The sequence below is a fragment of the Oxyura jamaicensis genome, chromosome 3, assembly GCF_011077185.1.
Source record: "Oxyura jamaicensis isolate SHBP4307 breed ruddy duck chromosome 3, BPBGC_Ojam_1.0, whole genome shotgun sequence".
Lineage (NCBI taxonomy): Eukaryota > Metazoa > Chordata > Aves > Anseriformes > Anatidae > Oxyura > Oxyura jamaicensis.
In genome coordinates, this window is record NC_048895.1 from 15,216,733 (window position 1) to 15,242,330 (window position 25,598).

At 43.5% G+C, this 25,598-nt stretch overlaps 1 protein-coding gene across 3 annotated transcripts; it reads left to right on the plus strand.

Moving 5' to 3' along the window:
- Positions 1-208: 208 nt before the first annotated feature.
- Positions 209-25,597, plus strand: UGP2 (UDP-glucose pyrophosphorylase 2). 3 transcript variants are annotated; one of them, XM_035323369.1, is made up of 11 exons: positions 218-475; positions 5,626-5,753; positions 6,333-6,440; positions 17,277-17,348; positions 18,397-18,582; positions 20,291-20,424; positions 21,071-21,368; positions 22,444-22,641; positions 22,836-23,078; positions 23,536-23,640; positions 24,475-25,597. In XM_035323369.1, the coding sequence occupies exons 1-11, from the start codon at positions 460-462 to the stop codon at positions 24,580-24,582; spliced, it is 1,596 nt and encodes a 531-aa protein (XP_035179260.1). In that variant the 5' UTR covers positions 218-459; the 3' UTR covers positions 24,583-25,597. The 3 variants fall into 3 exon arrangements, with proteins under 3 accessions (XP_035179261.1, XP_035179260.1, XP_035179262.1); XM_035323370.1 differs by lacking the exons at positions 23,536-23,640; positions 24,475-25,597 and adding an exon at positions 23,245-23,305 and having other exon boundaries at positions 209-475; positions 22,836-23,185; XM_035323371.1 differs by lacking the exon at positions 17,277-17,348 and having other exon boundaries at positions 225-475.
- Position 25,598: the final 1 nt, after the last annotated feature.

Consider the following 25,598-nt stretch of genomic DNA (forward strand, 5'->3'; position numbering starts at 1 on the left):
CCGCGGCCATGGCGGCCGCTCGCGCCGGGGGGGGGCGGGGCCGGCCGCGCGCCGAGCGCCCGCTCCTGAGGGGAGGGAAAATGGCGGGGGGGCGGGAAAGGCGGGGGGGGGGGGGGGGGGGGAAGGGAAGATGGCGGCGAGGGGGGCTCGGCCGTGCCCTGCCGACCCGGCCCGTCCGGGAGCGGGGAGGAGCCCGCCGGGAGCCCCGCGGAGGCGGGAGGCTCGGCCCGGGGGAGGGTTAGGGGAAAGGGGTGGTGAATGCCGGCGCGCTGCGGGTCCGCCTCTGCCACTGATGAAATTTAAATTGCTCGGGGCTCGCACCGGGCTGCGCCGGGCTCGGGAGGCTGCTCCCGGAGGGGACGGGGCCGCTGCTTTCCTCCTTCCCTCCCTCCCGGCCGGGCGCGGCTCCCTCAGGCTCGCCTCCGTTTTCCCTGCGCTCGCCTTCACCGAGGAGCGAAGATGTCGTTCGCCAAAGGTAGGCTGGCTTCTCCGCCGCAGGGACCTCGCTCCGTGCCCGCTTGGTTTTATTTCAGTTATTTCGCTCTTACTCTGTGCCGTCTCCTTTTCTCTCCCAGCAGCAGGCTGCGCGGCGTGCCAGGCTTTCCCCCGGCAGGTGACGGGGCCTCGCCGGTGCCCGTCCTGCTCAGTCCTCCGTGGACGTGTCCGTGGCTGTGGACGTGTCCATCTGCTCTGCCGTGCAGCGGGCCGATGGCCCCTCGACACAGCTGACACATGAGGGGGGTTTCCCCCCTTGCCTCTCCCCGTCTGCCCAAGTTTTTGGAGCTCTGCCTGTGTTTTTGCCGGCATTTGCCGGTCCCTGCCGTAGGCTCCGGCACGCTGCCTTGCTCCCTGTGAGCATATCGCCTGGTCTTGAGTTGGGAATCCTGTGGTGGGAAACGGGGAACCGGCCCGCAAGGGGTCATTTCAGGAAGAAAAAATACTTTGGTGCATTGCCGTGGCACTTCTCCCCCTCCCTCCCCTCCTTTCTGATGCTCCGAATGGTGCGTGTGTGGTTTTCTGTTGCGGATTTCATGCCTGTAGGTTTTCTTGGTGTAAATCCATGCAGGCCTGTCATCGCCTGTAGAAAAAAGAGTGGGCAATAGTAGGTCTTTTGCCATGTGAACTTGGGTCCTGCAGGGAACCGAGAGCTTCTGCAGGCTTTGGGAAATCAGCTGCTCGCCCAGTGGATGTCCAGGACTGTGCAACACTTGCCCTGTAAGTGCAGTGACAGTTTGTAAATGTCCTGTGACAGCTGGGCAAAATGCGGAGCGCTGGTCGGGGGAAGTGCTGAAGCCACACTGCTCACCTGGTGTCCTGCAAGTTGTGGAGACAAACCCCTTCTTGCTGTGAAACGAGTGACAAAAATAGGCTCTGAAGCCTTGTTTTTAAGCGGAATTGGCTTATCTCAGCGTTCTGCTGGAGGTAGCCATCTTGCAGGCAAGTGGTGCTATGTTAACCCGCGTAAAGATCAAAACCAGGTCTTAAAATATTGCCAAGGTTTTGACAACGCTAGAAGCTTTTTTCAAAAAGTACTTGTACTAGACTGATAGCATCAAAACGCGTTGCTGATGTCAGGTGATATTTTTAGCACGAGGATCAGCCTCTAGACTCAGAAATCGCGCTGTGTCTGAGCGGTAATGTTGCAACCCTTGGTGTGTGCAGCTGGCCAGGACAGCGTCCCGGGTTGCAAACTTGGGAGCGAGCTCAGGGTACCGTGCTTCTCTGTGATGGGGAAAGGAGAGAGTGCCTAGGTTTCACTTCATGCATACTTCGGTGCCATGTATATTGATAAATTTTGCCCATAGTGGTAGGGGGAAAAAAGTTTGCAAATGCTAATTGGGTGTGTTGAGTTCTCAAAAATCAAGCAAAGTATTAGTTATTAGTTTTGTGTTGGGCAGTGTGGGGGCCTGTGAGGTTTTTATCCCTGTCAAGGATAAAAATTGCCTTGAACTTTCCAGCGGAGTCGGTGGAAGTTAAGGCATTCACTCTGTACCCTCAGCCCCGAGTTCAAGGATAGAGCATTTAAAGTTCAGCTGCGTGTTTCAACTTACGGGCCAACCTTCCGGATTTTTATGCAAGTAGTCTGGCTCCGAGGAAATAGAAATAATTTTCTGGTGTAGCTCTTTCAGTGTGCTTACTTGGATTGCAGTACTAATTACAATTGTCAACCCTCAGCCCACAAGATCCCTATGTTTTCATGAGAGGACTTCTTGCTTGGCTTGTCTCGTGACTCCTTCCTGTGCCGTGACACCGTATGCTATGTACTAAGGCAGTGAGTTCTCTTCTGAGTGAGTTAATGAGCTCTTAGGGCAACAAAACTGAGCTTTGTGTGTTCCCCCTTTTAATGTAAAATAAAAGGAGGGATGGCAGAAAGGAAATACGCTGCTGTTGTGTTCATGTGCAGTTGGGGAAGTCTGTCCCTTATTTTATTTCCGATGGTTCATGAAGATCTCCTTTTTAGTAACTTGATCTGATTTATCATATGTTATTTTTTCCCAAGTGTCAGTTATAAAATCATGCATTGTAAGCCTAAGAATACTGTGCTCTTTACCGTAGTTCACGGTGTGAGGACAGTGGTAGGCTGACAGGGAGATAAGAGCAAAGCAGAAATAAAGGTGGGGACAGTAGGGTTTGAGTGAAATTCTCCACCGGTGACTTGACTAAAGGTCTTTCTGTGCGACTAGATGGAGCATTTTCTGCTGAAGGCATTAAAAGGTGTCCTGGGTGTTCATATTTTTTTGAAAGCCTGGTGTTTTATGGAGCCTCAACTATTTCATCACGCGTTTCTGTTCTGCACTGATTCCTGTGTGGGCTCATCCCTTGCGAGTCTTCCACTGCCATATCCCACCCCTTTTGTTCCTTCAGAGGGGAGCTGAAGAATAGCAATCCTGTAAAAGTGAGCTTCAGCTGAAATCCGGGGCAGTGGTTGCAGCGTAGCTTGGAAGAGATATTTCTTTTTAAAGGTAATTTGGAAGCTTAGGGCAGCGCGTCCCCTGGGAAGTCTCTTCCTGCAGTAATCCAGCACCCCTGCCTCCCATCTGGTTTTACAGAGGTGCAATAACTACTTTTCATTACAGCCTTAGGAAATTCGCCTCGCCTGTAGGAAATAACTGCCTTTAGAAATGCAGTCGCACTGGCTTTTCTACATCATTGGCATTACGGCAAAGAGGGAAATAAACGTTAACCCGGGCTGTTAAATTTAAAGCTCACACTAAAGGACAGCGGCCGTCCTCCTGCCATCGGTAGGCTGGAGTACATAAATACCAGCTTCTTCCCAAAACCCCAGAGGGATTTTCCTTAGGGAAACAAATCCCAGCAGGAAGGCTGGTGCTGAGCTCCTCGACGTTGGGACCCTCGTGGCTGTTGGCTACAGCACTGAAATTGTCCCTGCACAACAGATCTCTCCCTGCACCCGTAATGCTTGGGTCAGAAGCGTGTTTTTTTTAGACTCCGGCTGTGCCAGCTCTGTCATTCCTCTTTCCCCCAAATGATACCAGTATGGGCAGCACCAGCAGTGCTCTCCCCAGGCACCAACAGCCTGGTGGGCTGGGTGAGACCAGTGGTGGCCATCAAATGGTGGCTACGAGGCTGGGGGGTGGTGGCTCTGGGTGCGGACAAGGCATGGGCCATCGGTCTGCTGATCCACACGCCTTCAGCATTTGCTCATTAAGCCTTGGAGAATGCGTTATAAGAAAAGCAAGGAAAAGAACTGGGAAGTTATCACATGTTTACTTTTCCTATGCCTTATTCTTTTGGTTTGCTTCTGATATTGTTTAATCTCTAAGTGTTTTTTTTTTTTTTTTTTGTCTTTTGGCCAACGCGAGCCAACAGGATCTTCCTGCTTACATGGCAGCCCAGGATGGTTGTTAGCTGGCTCTTCCTTAACAAATGGCAGCCTCTGTTGAGTACTTGCTATTTGCAGAGTTTCTGCCAGGCTCTGTTGCATCATATCGGGAGGTTCACATGTTTTACAGGCTGATGAGCTGTGAGAAATGGTTGCTGCTGTTGCTGTAACCCCAGCCCTGTGTTACAGCTCCTTGTAGGGAGGATTACAAACAAACATCTGAAAGTATCTTGTAGCTGTTGTTACCCTCGAAGTTTAAACACTGTTTCCATGTGCATCAACTCAAAATGAGGGAAGGAAAGCTCAGCAGCTCTGCACGAAAGTATTCAGGTGGTATAGACCTTACGTTTCTGTAGGAGGAAGTACTTTCAGTGAAGAGCTTTTGTGTTTTTACTTATTTCACCTGGAAAGTTAAGCGTAAGGTGCTTCCAACTATATTACCTGTTTTTACTGCCAAGTGAAGCACACGATTAGAAAATGAACCTATTGTTAATTGTACTATTCATCTTGTGCTCTGGCGTTTCCCCTGTGTTACACCACGGCGTGTGCACTGCAGCACTTGCCTCTCTATCTCTTTTTTTTTTTTTTTTTTTTTTCCCTTCTTTCCCCACCTGCAAAACAGTGCAGGCAGGAAAATGGCTTCTGTGGGCTTCAAAGCAAGGGCTTGAAACTGTGACCGAGTCTGAGGCTGCGGAGTATTTTGCTTAAAAATACAATCAAAACCGTAATGAAAATGAACTGCCCCTGGCTTTCCTAGGCATTCTCAATAGAATAGCCTTTTAATGCATGTTCCCACTAAGAAAACTTTAAACACGGCTGCCACTGCTAACTATTTCCTGGCACTATCACTCAGTTCATTTGCAAAGTTTCCTCCTGCCCCTTTTTTGTACTAGTAGTCAGTGTTTCTAACATTCCAGCTATATTTGGCAATACATCACTTTCTGTGTTATAGAGAAGCGATTACTCAAGGGATTTGGCAGAAATTAAATTAACCGAGGTCTTCAGAGAACATACTCGGAATGTCTTTAGGGAAGGCACTCCACATGCTTTCTGCTGGAAAATAAAGTCGAGCTATCTTCCATTTCTTTCTGTGAGGTGCTCTGACTATGGGCTTCACTGCATGGACCGTTTGTGTATTTACTCTTCCACGTCTATGGAGCTTATCACTTTGAAAAGCAAAACAAATGCTGAAGTGATGGATGGACTATTTTCCCAGGTTGCTTAGTAACTGAAGGGCATGCTGTAGTGTGAAAATACTCATACGATAAAGTAAGGGAATATTTACTGGAACAAACGGAAGATTGTGTGAAAATGCACAGCATAAATAATTAAAACGTGTTTTTATTTGCTTCTGTGAACAGAAGGATGCCCTTGATCACGATGTTCTGCATAAAATATTTTTTTAGTGAATGGCTTTTTCGCGTTTTTACTTGCTAAAGTATGTTGATGTGGTAGGACACGAACACTTAAGCTGCGTAGCAAGAGAAAAAGTGTTCAAAGTGTGGATTTTGAACATTTCTCGAGGTGGATCATTGATCTTTTGGAACTTTTAAGAGTTTTGAGAGAAGGCTGGCTGTTTTTTTGCCATCAATTTAAGATCTGTTCTAGTTACTAGGAGCAAAAGTTACTAGGAGCAAAAACTCGAGGTTCCTGGAGTGCTTGCACTGGATGACACGATTTTTTTTTCCCTAAGAAATCTGAAAGCTATCTACAGTCTAAATAAGCTATTTTTTTTTTTCTTTTTTTCCCTTTAACCTTTTTGTTTTTCCTTTTAATTTAAGATTTCAGCAAAGCCATGTCTCAGGCTGGCCCCTCACAGTTTCAGGAAGTCATTCGACAAGAGCTGGAGTATTCCATGAAGGTAGAACTTGATAAGATACTTGCAACTGCACCTTCAAATGAGCTGGAGGTAAGAAGTGTGATGTGAATGCAACCCAAAGCCTGAGAAGTTAGTGGCAGGAAACTGAAGCAAATTTTATTCAAGGGGACAAATCACAGAATAATGCTGTCCTTATTTTTAGGATGTGCTCTAGTCATGTGTGGAAGAGTAGCCTAGATACAGTGTCAGTAGAATTTCAGTTGCATACAAACTGCACGGCAGAGTTACTACTAAGTGTTTAATCATCTTTAGTTATTAAAGGTTCTATATAATCTGTAATGGATTACAGAAGGAGAGGGTAAAGCTGTTACTGTAAAGATTTGACCAAATTCTTACGGTTATAGTTTTGAATAAAGACTTGCCTTTTTAGGTATACGAGGTATTTTAGGTATTTTTGTTCTCCCCCCAACCCCCACTCCCATCTTGAGTTTTAGTGAAAATGAGCTTTTGGCACCTTTTGGAATTTAAAATTTTAGCATGTCTGTACTTCACGAGCTGACAAACTTCCTCTTGTGAATGTGTTGTATATCAAGTTTGTAAAAATGCTTCCATGGTAGAGTAGGTACACAATAAATAGCGGTATTAATTAACATTATTTCTTCTCTGTAGCACACCAAAAATGACCTGGAAGGATTTAAGAAGTTATTTCATAGATTCCTACAAGAAAAGGGACCATCTGTGGACTGGGGGAAGATTCAAAGACCACCAGAAGATTCTGTAAGTTGCAATGGAGACACAGTCAGTAGGGAACATAAAACTATATACCATGGAATAGGTGTAACTGCCACGGTTCTGTAAAATCACGTAGGACAACACTTTGGGCTCTAGCTGAGAAATAATAATTTACAGACATATGCTGTGTGTGTTCCTGAACATCAGGTCCTGCTTAACATATGCATCGAGTTCTGCAGTGTTATTTTGTTAGCAGTTCTCTGAGCAGGGGAGCAAAGTGGGACAGATGCCATCTTACCATTTGGTACCTTCTCTGGAGTGACTGGTAACTTTTGTTAGAGGGGAAGTAGGTAGGACTCTTGTTGTTCCCCTTTCCTTCCTGCCCATGACAGAAGGTCGCGCGTCTCAGTTGAGACTGTTTCCAACAATCCATTCTGCTAAATAATTTGAAAGGGACATATGGCAAGTGGGCTGGGTTATGTAGCTCACTTAGCAACTTTGGTAATCTACAGCAGCTCTGTAAAAGTGAGGAATCTGAAACTTGTAGTTGACTGAGGGTTTTTGAGCATCATTTTCTAATGCCGTCTCTGGTGTTGTAACTTATAACCTGCTACTTGAGATGTTGCTGAAAAAGCACTAAACGTCTTTTTTTTCAGCAATATTTAGTACTGAAACAAACAATTCCTATTAAACCTAACCTCATTTGGTTGATTCATCGGCAGCCCGAGGCTGTCTTTCGACTCTTGTGTAACTAACAGTGTAGCTGTGCTACGGACTCTTGCTTTTCCCAACGTCGTAATCTTGGCATACCCTGAGACTTCTGTGTCCTTACACGTTTGTGGTCTCTCTTAGCCTCTGTGGTGATTCAATCAAGGCTCTGTTTGCAACTGAAAGACAGGCTGGCCAGTTACTTCCAGAACAGATGCAGCGCCGCTTTCTAAAGCGTTGATGAGTGATGCTGTTTTAGAGCAAGTATAGGGCTTTTTCCAAGGTTGAGTGTTTTCTTTTAACTTCAAAAACATGTGATGTCTGTCTCTTCTGTACTATAACACGGAACAAACTGTTGCTTTGGGGAGAAAAATCCACCTTGAAGAAAGAGGCCCAGGTGAGGATTTGGAGTTCTAGATAACATTTTATAAGGAAGCCTGCAGAAAAGGGGGCTGCTTTTAGTCTAGAGAGGGGTGAGGCTCTAGGGGAGTGATAACTTTTGGATATGTAAAAAGGTAGCCGCAACAATCAATGAACGGAATAAACTGTTCTGTGTCAAGATAAAGCCTGGGATTAAATTACAGTAATTTGATGCAAGTGAATAGGCTGCTTTGTGGAGAGGGAGAGCTATTGTCTGTCCACTTTTAAAGTTTTGCACGCTTTCAGTGGAAAAAAAATCAAGTTCTGTAAGGGACTGAAAATTACTGGGCAGGACATGGGGAGCAAATCTCAAACAGGAGGCATGAGACAACACTGAAATAGGTTGTTGGAGATTCCCACACAAGGCAAGCTGTTTAAAAAGAAGGTCTATCGTAAGGTCAAAAAAGGCTAAAAGGACGGCATGGTTAGAGATGGTATCTCTCTTCTTCCTTCTGGCCTGTGCTGGCTCATCCTCATCTGTGTCCCTTAGTAGGAAGCAACTTCTGATCAAGAACAGGGAAAAAAAGATGTACCATCCTGTTGCGTTGGTTCAGGTGAGATGTGTGCATGTTCTTAGATGAAATTGTGCTTCCTAGCATGAACTCCAAATCATGTGGAGTCACAGAAGAAAGATAGGGAAAAATACCCTCAAACAAGTTTCCTTCCCATGCTGCCTTCACTTTAATTTAAAGACCTCTTGCTTTCCTGATCTGACAGGAGGTGGGTTGAGTGCTCTCAAAAATTGAGAGTATTCATAATTTTCTTGATTTTATTTATTTATTTATTTATTATTATTATTTTTCCCCCCCCGACTGTAAGGGTTTCATTTCCCTGTCCTCTGAAAACCTTCCTGTATTTATCCCAGGTCCACCACGTCTATAATATATGTCATGCTGGGGCTGTGGAAAGTGAAAGGTGTCCTACATGAAAGTGTTTTCAGGTGACCTGCAGAGAAGCATCTTCCAAATTATTCTTTGCTGAGGGATATTACTTGTGGAATTATTCAATAAATCTTGATTTCTTTACAACCAGAACTATCAGTCTTACTAGTAGATGAGAACAGCAGGAACTTTTAAAAGGGGTGAAGAATAGTATTTTTTAAAAGGGCTTCAGAATCAAGTCTGCAGTACTAATTTATTTGGAACAGGTATCTGTGAAAATATGCAGATTGAGTGCTTTTATTCAGCTCTCATGGAGTTTTCATCCCCTAGCTATAAAAACTTAAAATGCACTCTCCCCGTGGTCCTGTGAGAACAGCACAGAGAATGTTACGGGCAAGACTCATTTGGAAAGCTGATTGGTAATCTTGTAGCTGGTTAATAATCGCCCATTTTGATAATATCATTTTAGGAGGTGGGGGTTTGGGTGGCAGTGGGGTTCTCAGCTGCTTTTGAGAATCTTGTGCTACAAGTAGCATGGCCTAGAAAGGAAGGACTTACAGTCTCCAGTGTAAGTTAATTTGCATGTGATTTTTCTGGGGAATTGGCTTGCTGCTTGATCTGTTCAAAGTATCAAGAATTCTGGCATATGTAATCTTCAACTGCTAGCTAGTGAAGCTCAAAGTATGTGTTCAGGTATATAGGTGCATGTGTGTATGTATATATGATACATCTGTATACATACAGGTGCACATGCACACGTGGCTATATGTATAAGCACCCAAAAACATGCCAAAGATTTTATCAGCTTAGAGTTAATGAATAGTTCACTGCATTTTTAGGCTTTGTCTTTTAGTTTTCTATTTTGCATAAGCTACTTCTGAGTTTCAGGTTCAGTGGGAAAGGTGTTCCAGGCTTTTGTGCAATGCTGTGCTGCACAGAAGAAGAATTTCTGATCAGACTTCCATGGGTCACTTCATGTTTTATCCATGGTACTTGCTCTTTGAATGCAGTTTTCTGTTCTTTTCTGAAGCATCTGCTGACGAGTAAAGACTCCTTTCAGTAAACTGAAATGCAATTGTGTTGTAATGTTCCCCCCTTTTTCTCTGCAAAGGGAGATTTTATTCCTGAACTCCATGTTTTAGTGTAGCAGCTAATACTGATGGGCAACCAAGCTGTAGGCTCCAGACAAAGATAACATAAGATTGAACCCATTTCACGCTATATTGGTAAACTTCTGACTTGTTTTTTCCTTCCAGATGCTTTCCTTCTGTATGTCCAAAGGCTTACAGTGATAGCTGGCATAGTTAGGACCCATTACTGTTACAGTCTCCAGAGAAGAAAGTGCATTTAGAGTGCTGGTTAACGAGGAGGAGACGAGGTAAAGAATGTGGACACGGCAAGTGTAATTTAATCTTGTTGATGTAGATTGCAGTGATCTGTTTGACTTGGAAGCAGGAACAAAGTCGTGCTGGGAGGCCTCTGAGGGAACAGCAGTGAACAAGTTAACCTCAGAGCAGCAATGCAAAACCTCATCAGTGAGCTAAAGAGAGCATCCAAAGCAATTTGAGTGTGAAAGGAGCATGTCTATTACTATGATTTTATTTTTTTACCCAGTGCTTGGATTCTTGTTGCGGCTTGAGTTGTCATCTCAAAGAACTATATCATGAAGGAAAAGGGAGAGGGGGGAAAAAAAAAAAAAAAAAAAAAAAGGATGCTTTTAATCAAAAGTCAAATGTCTTCCTGATCCTCAAACCTGGAAGCAGGTTTTAAAGGTTCATTTAGTGCTGTTTCTTTTTAAACTGTCCCTTGGTGCTGAGTAAATATTAGCTTGTTTTTCTGTAGCTACATATTGACTAATATGGGTGTATTGCTTTCCAGTCTACTCATGATGATGGCCCAGATGCTCATTTTGTCTCTCTGGCAAACCGTTCCAAACATCCTTGCAGTAGGAGTATACTTCTGAAATCAGTTAGTCACAGTTCCAATGTTGCCTCATACAGGCTGTTCCAAAAATCACTTCTGTGACATTGTGTGCAGAACCAAATGAAGCTAGATGTTATCGTAGTAGAATCCCTGACCACAATTTCGAGACATGTCTCAAATGACTAACACCGTAGTCATGCGTCTGTAAGCCCTGTCATTCCTGCCCATTTTTGTTCCTAAAGTATTTCCCCATCAGCACTCGCTTGTCAAGGCCAGTGTTCCAAACCCTTAGAGCAAGAAGTGATTTTTATTACTGTGGAGCACTTTCTGCTCTTGTGTATACGCTTAGAGGTGATGAGGCAGTTCCTCTGCATGTTAGAGCCTACGTGTGACTGGAACAGCTAAGTGGTAGCACCGACACCTGCAGGCCTCATGCTGCAGGGATCCTGCTGGAATTTCAATTCCCGACGTCTGTTGTTCTCTGAATTAAAGACCCTTCAAGATCCAGGGCTTCCTTGCCAAGTTGTCATTTCCAATACCTGTGCCAAAAGGAACTGAAATATTTAGCAAGGCTGAGTTACATATTTTGTGTTGGAGCTGATGCAACTGCAAATGAAGTAAATGCTTGACGGAGGCCTGGGTGGAACTGTTAACTGCATCAGGATCGGGTTTTTACTCTGAGATTTCTGCTTAAGCTCACTTCAGACACGGTAGTGAAGACATAAAAGGGGGAGTTGGAACTTCAGCAAAGGCAAATAATTTTGAGGCAGTCTGGCCCTGAACTGAGCGGCAGACTTTCTTCTTTTTGGAGACCTGTATTGGGCATGATGCAAGAAGAATGTAGTAAGACTTTAAAGGTGAAATCATATTTTTGGCTTTTCAGACAGCATCTGAGCGCTGTGGGTGTGACTCATGTCCCACCCGCTAAATGTTTTAAATCCCCTGGCAGTCTAACATGGGGTGGTATTGACCTCGGAGTAGACAGGAGGTAGTGGCAGAGAATGAGGATCTAGCTGCATTTCTCTTCTGAATTTTGCCCAGCGCCAAGTATAAATCTCTAGATCCTGTTTGCAGTGAATCACTCTTGAAGCTTTCTGATGCACCTTCAGCACGTTAAATTTGGGGTTTATAACCTATTTGCTAATGAGAAAAACAGTTGCTTTTAATGTCTGCCCAGCCTGAACACAACCGCTGTTGTTGACAAAACACAGCAAGATTCTACTTCTTGTATGCTTCTGTTCCTGAGAAATTCTAGAAGCTTTGGAATGAAGTTCCCACCCATGTTCTCCATGAAGTGGCAATATGGTGTGTATATCTGGGAGCAATCTTACAGTCACAGCACGTGCCTACATTGGCCCTTGAGTAACTCATCTCAATATTGACCTTTGGAAGGCAAGGGTCTGTAGGTACAGAATGGTAGGGGTCACTGTAGTTACAGATTTAAAAAATAACAACAACAACAAAAAAACACCTTCAAAGTTTGGGCAACAGTCTTATTAGATAAGAACTGAGAAATTGCATGCATATTTGCTAATTCTTCTCAGTGTGCACTTGGGGTTGGATATCTGCTGTCAGTTCCTGCATTCGTGACCCATTCTGCTGTATCAGCTGTCCCTGCCTTTCTAACAAATCTATGCTTGTAACCTTCAGGATGTTTTATCTTCTGTAGTTTGTTCAGATGCATCCTGCACCACTGGAATGCTGTATCCATGTCCTGCCTCTCCCATTTGTTCTACATGTTCCCTTTTGAAAGTATAGCAGAATAAACGGACTGTGGATAGAATAAACCGGCTATGAACAGATGGTATTCCTGAACGGATGTGCAAGTGGAATAAAAGAGGGATTGCACTAGACCAAAAAGCTTCAGTTCTGTCTGAATTTTGCATACCAACATTCTGCAAAACCACTTCTGTCAAAGATCCTTGCACAGCAACTAGAAGATTGCTGAAGGATTTTCTTGTGTGTAGTTTCCCTTGTAGTGGGAAGGAAATGGTTGTGAGAGGTGGAAGGGATTTTGTGTTCTCCTGCATGAAAATCCTTCTGCCTCAAGTTCACAGAGTGCCTCCGCTATTCTTGTCTAGCATGGCCATAGCTGTCCTAAGTTAGTGCTTAAGGTCTTAAATTACTTTATACTTTTATGAGAGGATGGCACAGCTGGTGAAAATGGGGGTGTTTCCAGTTGGAACTGGAGTAGCACACGTTATTTGTATCCTTCCTCTCTCCATCCTGCCCTATCTTCCAGTTAGCAATGAATTTCATGTGTAAAAAGTCCCATTTTGTTGAAGGTTCCTTTGAATTGTTCTATTCCCTGGATCGGCGGTGAGCGGGTGACCAGATCTGCCATGCAAACTCATTGCTGTGGCTCATCTTGAAGCTGTGGTTTTGCTCCAGGTGTTACTGGCTTTTGTGATGTTCAGCTTCTCTCCTTCCCACCTGCTTAAGCTCCTACCAGCCTCAGAATATGCTCACCCAGTAAGCGTGTGTGGCTGCGTCATGTCAGTGCAGCAAGCAGCCTGCTATGAAACGGCGGAGGCATCTGTGGGAACAGGTGAAGTCTTTTTGTTTGTCACACAGCCCTGGCAGGGAATGCTGAACTCATCACACAAAGTCTGGAGGGTGCTGTTTTAATAGATCGCTTTCTGATGGGGACAGCCAGGGCTGCTGCCATCGCTTGGGTACCATCACTTTGGTACGTGCTATTCCAGTTGTGCCAACATGCTCTGTTGTACCAACAGAGACATCCAGAGATACTAAGGCATTGCTGAAGCAAGACCAGTCTAGTGCGTGCCTTCTTTTGGTTGCAGAATTCTTCGCTGATAACCAATTGCTGGAGCTGTTCTTGCCGCTGTCTTTGTGCAGTGTTTTGCCTGGGTCAGTTCACCTGAGCTGTATGCAGCGCATGCCATGCAGGATCTCTGGGTTTGCAGATGACGAGCTCTGTAAACCTGTAGTGTTCAGTGATTATTTTCAGGTCAGCTGTAGCTGACTGGCAGTCCCTTGAGGCACGATTACAGGAGTGATGAAGCTTTCACTTTTGTTGTGAAGATAGCTGTACAAGCTTCCTGTTCAGTAGGTGTCATAATCCAGCCTTTTTGCCCAACTAGCAAAGGTACAGTGTGTATAATCTCTTTTCTCCCTTCCTCTACCCCAAGTAGCTGACTTTCCTAGTCCTTACTTTTCCTAGTCTATGAAAACATCTCAGTGTTTTCAAGAGACTTTTCTCTATTTCACAGTGTGCCCATGTGTGTATACCCAGCACGCGTGTAAGTGATAAGCCATGTATGTCTATGTTCTGTTTATTTTCTTTTTTTAAATATTAGTCTCCTGTTTTTCTTCATCTTACTTCCTGGAAGAAATGAGCCTCTCAGCTAAGTTATAAATAAAACAACTCTGCAGACTTGAAAGCTTTCTCTGTCTTAATTTAGCTGAATATTGCCAGTCATAAGTTTTCCCGATGAAGGGCAGTAGTGTTCCTCTGTAACATAAAGTGCCTGTGTGGGCAATCTGAAATGGTCCTACACGAGTCTGCTCGATGTGGGTATTTAGGAAGTGGCTTTGAAATGATGTTTGTCTAGGTTGCCACGGCTGCCCTGACTTAGTAACCTTCCCATCCTGGTATTCTTTGGACAGTCGAGGTTTGTGCATGTGGCAGAGGCCAGGACAGATGCAAGTGACAAGTATCAGTAGCTTCGTAACCCTTGGGTTGTGTGAGTACAGCTCAGGGCTATGGAGAACAATTTCCCCTTGCAGGGGAAGAAGGACAATATTTGAGAATGTCTGGAGAGCTGTAGGCTCCTGCCACATGTGGGTAGGTCCAGTTTCTTTGACAGCTTGTCTCCCTTAGAAACCTGCCGCAGTGGATCTGACTTCCCCTGTTGTCCCCCTCTGCTTTCAATGTGGGGGAAGAAAGAGTAAAAGCCCTGGTGAAACAGTGCAACCATCGCTGCCTTGGACTCTTTAATCAAACGAAACCCACTTTAGACAAGGAAATGGTAAGGCAAAGATCAACCTCTGTGCTAAAGGAGCACTGAGACTACATTGACCCGTGGAGGTTATAATATGTTAAAGTCTTATTTCCAGTTTCCTCTAAAAACAGATTGCTTCCTAAGCCTCCAGACAAACAAACTCCTTCTGTAGATCTCACAGGATGGCTGAGCTCCTGACTTGGCAGGCACAAACCCAAAATTTCAAAACAAACAAAAAACCACAACAGAAACCATTAAGTGCGTGTTCCCCAGGGCACGGTATCACGGCTCAGGCTTGGCGTGGGCAGGCTCCCTCCTGGGGAGGCCACGCATGCATTTGGGCTGTACCGTGATGGGGCTTTCACCCCGGGGCTCTGAGTCACAGCTGGAGTGCTCTGGAGCCACGTTTGGCTGCTCCCAATTTTTCTTATCCTGGGTTATCCATCTCTTAAGCCTTTGCTGAAGTTGGACTGCGGAGATGCTTCCAAAATCCTGTTGTAAAATTTAAAATGAAAAGGGGAAGGTTTTGATAAGGCTTAGTGGTCTCACATTGGTGTACTGGTGCTTTATTTCCTGGTATTTCAGGTCTTTTGCCCTTCTGCCCTGGGTCTCCGTTCATTTCTAGCTGGCACCTTATCTTCTTCCCTCTTATCAACCTTAGCTGTCTCTTTCTGTACTTATTTCAACCTTCTGTCATCTTGGGATGATGCAACTGAGCATAATTTATAACCTGGAGGCAGCAAGCTGTGCCACGCTTTGGGGTGGGAATACGCTGCAGCTAGCTAGCACGTAGGGGAGGGCATGGGCAGCATGGCTGGCCAGGGAGAGCAAAAAGCAAGCCAAAATGAGTGAGTATTTCCCTTCTGGTAACAGCCTATTTTACCCTGCCTGTGTTTCCTGGAATAATACCTGGCACTTAAACTGGACACTGTGTGACTAACTGTGAAGAAGGGTTTGTGATTGGAATGGTGGTTTAATTTCTTGATGTTGCCAGGTACCAAATCTTCCTTTTTTATTTTTTTGTGTAAAATGAACTCTGTCACACCCTCACATGAGAAAACTGGAATGGAAAGGCTTACCTTATTGCTTCCCAAGCAAAGTGGTCAGACTAAAGTACCTTTCGGTTGCATTTTTGATTTATAAAAGGAGCTTGCATAAATTATTCATAACAAATTGTGAAGTTACCACTTTGAGCCACGTCTTTAAAACTGTCAGACTTTGTAAGTAAGGGATTTTGGACACAAGTTTTAAGCCAGCTGGTTAACAAGGAAGGAGCACTTCATTAATCTTTGTTCGAGGTAGCGGAAATTCAGAGCAGTTGTTTTGGCTTAATATACCTTTTTATGGGCGTTACTTTAGATGTGCATTTTTGTTTAAGTACTGTGTTTGATTTCATGACCTTATGATACAGAATCAAGATGAGAAACTGACCATCAAATTGCTGGAACCCCCTGAACCCTTGTTTGAAAACTGCATCTCTTAGGTGTGTGAATCAAACTGTGGTGCCATAGGTACATTTCTAGGGATCAGAGATCTGGCTGTCCTAAAGTTAGTGTTGGACTCAGTGTCTGGTCTGACAAATCGCCCCTCCCTTGTCTTTCATTGATGCATATAGATTTTTCTGACAAACCTGTGTGGTTATTAATGACAAAAAGGCGTATTATTTCTACTGTTATCGCTCTCTTTGGATTAAATGGAAAATAGCATGCCAACGTCACCTGCTTTGTTTAATCAGTTAATTTCTTCTGCTAAGGAGAACTCAGATATTAGCAGACGACTGCAGCAGTGGTTGTGTTCCTTCTTGCTGCCCGAGCCACGATAGCACTGTTTACCTTCTAGCTGGCTTGCTGGGATAGTGAAATAAAACCTGTCGAACTACCATGCCTGCTACTGTGACTTAGCTGGAAAATGGAGACTTAAATGAGTATGATTTTCCTTTTCATTCTTATTTTCACAAGCAAAATCACATTTATCTTGAACGCAGTGATAACGGTAGCACTCGGGATAGTTTGTACATTACTCATAAGGCTCCTTGCCTTACCCGTGAGGCTGTCACAAGGGTTTTTGGCACAGGGAACCTCTGTCGCTTTGAAGCATGGAGAAGTACAGCTAAGCCTGAACTTAGATGTTGGCTTGGAATGCGAGAACTTGGTAAAGAGCATGTAGATGGAAACATTCCTATCTTTCATGTGTTGGCTAGATCTTAGCATAGGGTCATGAGCGAGTCTGGATGTTACCTCTTCTCCTGGGAAGCGTGTGGTCTGGGGGTACTGAATTCCCAGTGTCTTCTCTGTGTTAGGAAACATTGAGAAGGGTCACACCTGCCAGAAACAACCAGCAAAGCTCCTGGTAGTTAGTTGTGCAGAAAGTGGCTTTTAAAAATCACATTGAAGGAAAATAATTGGTAAGCTTATTGGACAAACCTCTTGCTTTTAGTTGTATTCATTTCGATGAGTGTATATCACAAAACTTTCAAAACTTGTCTTGTTCTTCAGTAACACTGCCCGCTGAGCCAAAAAAATAAGTCACAACACTGACATATGGTTTTCTATTCAACAGCTAGAGTGTGTCAACAAGGAACCCAGTGCTATTCTTATATATATTTCATCTGTTTTTGTATTAGCTAAAATATCTGAGTGAGGGAGTAGGGCTTTCAAGTCCAGTTAATGGCTTGCTTTTTTGGAGCACGTATCTTCGGCCTGGGGAAACACTTCTGGGTGGAATGTGTTTAAGCAGTTGCATTGAGATGTTCCTCGCGGGCCAGTTACCACTGTTTGAGTAATGAGAGTTTAGTCATTATGCTGCAGCTTGTGGAGTGATCTTATCTTTAAATATATACCATGAGCTTTCCAGATCATGCATAAGGCAGAATTTCCCTAATGTGAGGGATCCGCTCTAATCTGCCATCTGTGGCCTGCTGGAACTGCACAAGTTTTCCTCCCAACCTCCCCACATCCGAGTAAGAAATTTGACTCTTGTTCCAGTGCAACGTGAATTTCCAAGGAAATTCGGGCCTGACTTGCCTGAAGCAGACACAGACTTCTGAAAACGACTTGGTATGTGTTTGTTTTCGGAAATCAGCTGTGCAATTTACAAATCCCTTATCAGAATTGCAATCATTTTCTTGCTGCTAAAACACAAAGGCTTTTCTTCAGAAGGAAATCTCTATATGGGCAGGCTAAAAGATGATTATTGATTTTGCTGCCATGATATCATTGCACTATTACCTTTGTTTCCTTGACTTATGTGCTTTGGATTAGGGGAGAAGTGATGCCTAATGGAAAGCATGCTGACTTTCATTACAAGTCTGATTTTGTTCTCTATCCCTAGCCCTAAATGTAGCCCATACTCTGTTTTTAAACCTGTAGGATATCAGCAAAGTAGCGGACTTCCTGCAAGGTTTGATGAACACATCCTGAAAATATCAGGATAAGAATTAGGAACTTTCTTTATTCCATCCGTCTTCTATTTGGAGAGATGAATTATTATATTGGGCTAGTAATTTGAATAAGTACTACTTTAGACTGAGTCAAAGAACCAACCTTTTGCCAAGAATGTTGTTTCTGAAAAACCTTAGTGCAATGTATCAAAAAAATCTGCTGTGACTTTAGGTTGCTCAAGGAAGAAAAGTTATGTCCAGTGTGCGGAGCCTGTGCTCTTAAATCGCATCCTGACTGAAGGAGGACATCTTACAGGGAAGGGAGTTAGACGAGTCACAAACAGACCCCCCCTCCTCCTGCAGGACAAGAGGAAGCTCGGGTTAAGCAGTATAACTGGGCTGACTTCTTCCGAACTCCTCTTCACCGAGTCAGCTTCCTGTATCTGGAAGGAGTAAACTGAGACGTGTCTGGATGAAGCTGATGGTGACTGGTCTCGTAGAGCCTACAGAGCTTCTCTAGAGAATAGGTTATGGTGGGAACAGATCAGGTTGTTGTATTGCACCAAATCGGGTTGTTGTAGGCTCATTTTGCAAATGTTCTGTAGTTTCCTAAATCATATATGTGAATTTGAGTATTGGTACCAAATCTGAAGTTTTGAAAGCTTTTTAGGAGAAAGCAATTTCCTTACAAATACCTGACTTCCTGAAAAATTTGTTTCTTACAGATCCAACCCTATGAGAAGATAAAGGCTAGAGGGCTGCCTGATAACATTGCTTCTGTCTTGAACAAGCTGGTGGTTGTGAAACTGAATGGCGGCTTGGGCACAAGTATGGGTTGTAAGGGCCCCAAAAGCCTTATTGGGGTGCGGAACGAGAACACCTTCTTGGATCTGACAGTGCAGCAGATTGAGGTAACTTTTGATGTGCTGTGAATATTGTTGTGGATGCTTCAAGGGAGCTGTGCACTTGAGACCTACTCTGAAATCACCTTCACCTAGAGCTGGAGTCCTTGCTAGTACAGAATCACTTTCCACTAGAAATCTGATCTCGGTGAACACACGGCCAAGGAAGTGGTCACACTTCCCCTTTTTGGGGTGAGGGGGAGTTTGAATCCAATTCTTGTTTCACCTTATGAGCCGTGGTCACTGAGTGTGCTGGGTATCCAAGTTGTACTTCAGGGTAAAGCCTTCCCTTTCTGCACAGGATGAAGCGAGGCACACTGAGCTTCTGTGTGAGCCTCAAGAGAGGTCACGGTGGAGGCCTGCCAAAAGAAAGAGGGAAAGGGGGCCTGGTCTCAGAGCTAGTGGTGGAGCAGAGAATTGCTTTGGAAAGAACGCGCACTAGTGATGTGCAGCACATGTGGATAGAGGGGACGGAGCAACCGGTGACTGAACTCTGTCCTCTCTGCACACGTTAGCACAAGTGTAATTCAGCCTGTGCGCACCAACCGGAACAGTGGTGGTTGTGTCCAGCTACACAAGGGACCAAATTGTGGAGCTGGCCTGGCGTGGCTAACTCCTGGGCTCGCTTCCGACTCCTCCAGGTGCAGGTCTGAGTGCAGCTTTGTTTGTGTGCCTCGGAACAAAGCTCTTCACAGCAGCTTGGAGTTCCTTCTCAAATTAAACCCCTCATCATGGAAGTCATTGCTAGGATTTTCCTCAGAAGGAAGAAAAGAAAGTAACAGCTGCTGGTGTTGGGAGAGGACACTTCAGCTTATGTTTTTAATGCAGAATATTCCTCTTGCAGCAGATATTTAAGATGGCCATTAGAGTAGGAAATTGGGTGCACTTGTTCCAGTTTTTAGAACTCCAACCATTCTTGCCTCGTTTTTTTGTTTGGTGTGACTGTCTCCTGTATGCAGGAGAGTCCGATACACAGCTTGAATTTACATCCAACTAATGCAGTCCTGATCCTTCACTTCTGTGGGTGCTTTCTCAAAAGGGTCACTGTGATATTCTGACTCCCTCAGAGGTTAATGATCCCAAACATTCCCCAACAGACAAGGGTGATCTAGTGCACCAAGTTTTCAATTCACTTGAAGTATTTTTTCTGCATGTTCTTTTGGTGGAACACACTTGTTTTCTGTTTTGTTTTGGTTTTGTGCTCACATGTATTTTATTTCACTTTTATAGATGCCCAAATAATTACTATTGCAATGTTTCATCCCTTATGTAGTTGTGATAATATTTTCTGACTTAGAGCCTGACAGAAAGGCTCAAAGCTGCTTGCTGTGCAGAGTTTTTGCAATATTACTCTCACAGACTTGATTAATTCTGGGGAAAGCATACCTTTTGTAATCAACAGTAGCCTAAAATTTAAAAGAATAGTTTTTCAGCGTCATGCTCTTTACATTTTGAATCTTGATGCAGATTTAAAAACAAAGATTGATTATACATTAAGGAATGGGTCTTATCTTAAATACCTCGTTGCTTACAAGGATTTTTCCTTTACTTGCTTTATTGTATATTCTATTGGTGCAAGTTTTTTTTCTCTTTTATCTAATGGATAGATAAAGCAGACTGGAAATAATAAGTGTATTTCCTTTTTCGTCAAAATCTTAGGTGTCAGGAGTTAAAGCTAAAAATACATGCTGAATTTACCATTTCTTTCCCATCTCAGCACTTAAACAAAACCTACAACACTGACGTTCCTCTTGTTCTTATGAATTCCTTCAACACCGATGAGGACACAAAGAAAATCTTGCAGAAATACAGTCACAGCCGTGTGAAAATATATACCTTTAATCAAAGCAGGTATCAAAAAACTTTTCTACTTGAGGGGAAAGGAAACCCTAGCTTGCATTTTCTCATATTCCATATAGTATGGTGTTTAGTTTGAGGTGGTAGTAATATCTTTTATACTTATGTTCAATCTCATTTTCTGAAAGACTGAGATGTCAGGGGGTTAAGTAGAGTCAAAGGCAATGTATTAAAGAGAGGGATGCAGGGTGGGGACAGGCTACAGTTTCAAGAAATGGGTGTAATGGAGTGCTGGATGCTGGCCACTCGGTTCCTGAATTTGTTTTTAGGATAGATACTTGGGCTCTGGAGGGGTTTCCTTATCAAGAGAAAACTTTTAGCTGAAGTGGCTGATGGTGTTGGAGGTGTACTTGGCATGCTCTGAAGCCCTGTGTCAGAGGAATGCTGCTTTACTGCATGGTCTGAGAACTGTGGTTTTAAATCTGTGAATGAAAGATCACATCCTACAACTTCTCAGTGATAGCTGAGTATTTGGATGGTGCTTCCAGGGCAGAGTACTTACACTAACCTAGCAAGCACAGCACCTAAAGCTAAAGCTGTATGAAAAAGCCAAGGTAGCCACACCTGACCTATTGCATTTTTGTTTTACTTTGTGCTACTCTGACACTGGCAACAAGTTAACAAAAATGTTGTCTTCCAGGTATCCTAGAATTAATAAGGAAACTCTGCTGCCAATAGCCAAGGATGTATCTTACTCAGGAGAGAATACAGAGTGCTGGTATCCCCCAGGCCATGGAGACATCTACGCCAGTTTCTATAACTCTGGTCTGCTGGATAACCTTATTGGAGAGGGGAAGGAGTACATTTTTGTATCCAATATAGATAACTTGGGAGCCACTGTGGACCTTTACATTCTGAATCATCTTATGAACCCACCCAATGGAAAACGCTGTGAATTTGTCATGGAAGTCACAAACAAGACCAGGGCAGATGTGAAGGTAAATGCAAACAGTTGTGCAGTGTGTCTGAGTGCCCGCGTGTTGGGGTGAATCTGTGCCTCGTCTCTTCTGTATGCATGAATTCAGACATACATTAAATCTTCTTATAGCTATTTCAGGCACCATTTAACACATCAGCTGTGATCTCATTTGAGATGCACAAAATCAGTGAGTTTATGAAGTTTTAATTCACAGAACAACTTGGATCTAGCTTCTGGGCAACAGCAGACAAGGACAGCCTGGGGTTGACTGCTTACTAAAAACAAGTAGTTTCTGCAGGCCGTAGGTCATCATCTCCTTACCTTCTCCAAACTGTCACTTACACGTGGGAGAGGTTTGGGGATGGTAAAAGCAGTGCATGGCTGGGATACAGCAGTTGTATCGCTACTGACTGAAACCTGTGTAAGCTCCTTGTGCAGCTGTGAATGTGTGCATTATGCTATGCAGCTCTTTGGGGATGCAAATCGCCTCCCTGCCCAGCTGCCTGACTTCACACAAAGTCCAGGTTTGACAACTTATCAGATGCTTATGGCATGTATCAAATATTCCTAGTGCATAAGAAGCTGTTGTGTAACAGAACTTCACCTTTGCTCTTTTAAGTATGAGGGTGGAGGGGACGTGGTTTTCCCCTTGCTAGTTGTTAAATATCAAGAAGGTCCTGACAGTCCTCTAACGCCACAGAAATGCACTGTTAAAATGCAGGGCTTTGTCCATGGAGAGTCCAGGTTGTCCAGGAAACGGCACAGAGCTAGTAGACTTGATTTAGAATTTGCTCTGCAATCTAGCAAAGCGCTAGAAGATGATTTTTGACACAAGGAGCACTTGCTGAAGATTCTCAACAACTTTCATTAACAGAAGTAACTGTTCTGGAGTGCTGAAACATGATCATTTAACAGTTCTGACTGTAATTTAAACACACTCTATAAATAGTAACCCAGTAGCTGAACACAAGTAACATGTTTTCACTGAGGTTCAACTTTTAAATGGCACCAAAGCAGTGCATGCATCTGGGGTGGTGGCTTCTCTGTTGGCAGCTAACGAACAGAACTTAAAACTTCTTCTTTTACCCCTGCAGGGTGGGACACTTACGCAATATGAAAACAAGCTGAGACTGGTGGAGATAGCTCAGGTCCCAAAAGCACACGTTGATGAATTCAAGTCTGTGTCAAAATTCAAAATATTCAATACGAACAATTTGTGGATTGCTCTGTCTGCAATTAAAAGGCTGCAAGAGAAAAATGCTATTGACATGGAGATCATTGTTAACCCAAAGGTAATCAGACAGGAAGATTTTAGAGGAAATGGACTCAAAAAAAAATCTCTTCTGTTTCTGTGTAACTAAACAAGGACTGCTGCCTTCATAAAGGAGCCAGTCTGTTGGTAAATGTGGATGTCTGAATTAAGCAAGATTCTACAGCCGAGTGCCTTTCACCTGCTGGTCGTGCTTACGTGAGTTTTCTCTTCCAGACTCTGGACGGGGGTTTGAATGTTATCCAGTTGGAGACTGCAGTTGGTGCTGCTATTAAGAGCTTTGAGAACTCTCTGGGGATAAACGTACCTCGTAGTCGTTTTCTGCCTGTTAAGACCACGTCCGATCTCCTGCTTGTGATGTCTAACTTGTATAGCCTTAACGCTGGATCTTTAACAATGAGCGAGAAGCGAGAATTTCCGACAGTGCCTCTTGTCAAACTGGGAAGCTCTTTCACAAAGGTAAACTCCCATAATTACTTGCATTTTATCTCATGGTATAAAAACACAGTCCATAGCAATAAATTAATTAAAAATGAGTTTTACTTTTATCTACCTCTACCCATTTTGCTTTTGCTCTTCATAAAGAATTGTTAGGCAATTAGGATAATGACTGCTTAACATGTACACATACTGTTCTGTGCTCCTTCACCCTATCAGTTGAGGAAAAGTAAAGGTTGAGCTGCGCTGCACGCAGTCTCTAGAGCTCATCCAGCTTTGAGATATTGCCCTTACTGTCCCTTGGTTGTAGTCATCTCAGACAGAAATGACAATACCATATTACTTCTGAAGCAGCAACATTTATAGTTGTCAGACATAGACTCCAGAAATACTTTTAAAAAGAGTTTTCAAGAAGCTCCATTGTTTGTCTCGTAAAGGTATTTAAAACAGTCTGTATTCTTTCTTCCCTTCTTTCAAGGTTCAAGATTACCTGCGGAGGTTTGAAAGTATTCCAGATATGCTGGAACTGGATCATCTCACAGTTTCAGGTGATGTTACGTTTGGGAAGAATGTTTCATTAAAGGTGAGTTTGCAAGCAGGATGCTCTTGCACATATACATGACTAATCTCTGCTACTCTGTAAGAAAACCAATCTTAAGTCAGCAACTTCCCCTGGAAGCATTCCTAAAACAACAACAAAAGAGCCTGCAACAAGGATTACAGTGGTCAAGTTTGAGCCAATATTGACCCTTCTGAATGAACACAAGGTGTTACCAGAATAGTGGCTTTTCTGTACAGTTCTAGCAAAAGCTGAGGTTTTTCTACAAGTATAGACCATTGAAAACACCGCAGACCTGGTGACTCTGCGTTCAAAACAATGCTTGCATCTTTGTGCTTTACCAGGCATGTACCACCTTGCTTCCCAGGCTCGCTTTACAGCCATAGGCCTATTCCCATCAATTTGGGGTTCTTGATTTATTAGTAAATGTTGGAACTCGGCAATTCTGTTTCTATTTCAGATGCTTTCTTTAGGATCTGTGACACAGTACTTAAGTAGATTTGCCTTACAGCCATTGTGGTGAGGTGCATTACCAGCTAAGGCAGTAACATTTTTGCACCTAAAAGCAAGCAGGAATGATAGGATCACATAAAGCAAGCATCTGTCTTTAAGTTATCAACCCTGCTTGTAATCTGATGGTATCAAGTATGCTGGTATAATTACAATAATTCAAATAGTATTGCTTATTTCAAACCTTTGTGCAAAAAAGAAAGTCTCTGCAGAAACAGTAATTCAGTTCAAGCACATGCAGGGTCTGGCTGTTAAAGCCTCCCAGTAACACTGCTCTAACTGTTGACTTGGAATGAGCCATCCTACAGTAAAGTTTCTGACCACTTACTTTCTTCTCTGTGTCTCCAGGGAACAGTTATCATCATTGCAAATCATGGCGACAGGATTGACATCCCCGCGGGAGCTGTACTAGAGAACAAAATTGTATCAGGCAATCTTCGGATCTTGGACCACTGAGTTGGTGGAAGGGCATGGCCGGTTCTGTAGGCTGCTGTGCTAAACCAGCCTCGTCATGGAAGAACCTTTTAAGCATTAGAAATAAGTACACAGAGGGCCTACGCTTTGTCATCTTCACAGTACCCTGCAGTATTAATTTTAAATTAATTTCTCTTGCTTATCTTTTTAAGCAGACACATAGCGCAATGGATGTGCGTAAGTAATGTTTCAGTCCTTAAAGAGATTCTGTAACTCAGTTAATATAACCTTGAAGTGCAATACTGTTTGTCTTGAGGTAAGATGGACAGACCTTCTTCGATAAGAAGTTAAGAGGCTTGCCTCTAACATTTAGTAGTTTTGAATTGCTTGTAAGCGCCGAAATAAAGCTGTGAAGCAATACATGTGGGACATGGTTAGCTACTCATGCAACTTTTTTTTTTTAAATGAAGTGTAAATGGCAGGCACAGTTGAAAAAAACCAAAAGTTTCACTACTGCTAAATGGGCTGTTAAAAACCCTGTAGTTCATGTGCTCACAACTCCCTCAACCTATAACCCTCTTTAACCCCCACAACTGACAGGTGGGATTCCTATCACAATTACACTCTACGTCACAAGACTGGGGTAAGGCAGTCAATACCTCCATTTCTGTATTGTGAGCGAGTGGGCATCACTGATATTCCAAACTCACCCAAAGAATCTAATACTTGAGAAAAATGCCTCAGTATCCACACGTGGTGTTTGCTTTTCACATCCCATTTAAGACTGGATCACCCATTAGTGTCTTTATCCTTGATCTGCCCTCTCTTTCAATAAATTAATTACATCACGTTGACTCTGTCCATGTTCATGTTGTCACAGCCACATGTTAATTTATCTGCTCGACTCATTTCTAAATTTGTACAGGAATTGAAAGCCCTGTCCTGATCACTATTGATTTCTTAACGTTTCTCTTGTATTTACATGCAGACAAATTTATTTTATAAGCTTAGTATAACACTGGTATGTATCATTAAAGAAGTTGGTCTTTAAAAACAAC

Bases quoted from the DNA above. Each gene is read 5' to 3' on its own strand.
- UGP2 (XM_035323369.1), top strand. The intron at 6,441-17,276 runs GTAAGTTGCAAT...CTCTTGTTCCAG, and splicing joins AAAGACCACCAGAAGATTCT to TGCAACGTGAATTTCCAAGG. The intron at 20,425-21,070 runs GTATCAAAAAAC...GTTGTCTTCCAG, and splicing joins TATACCTTTAATCAAAGCAG to GTATCCTAGAATTAATAAGG.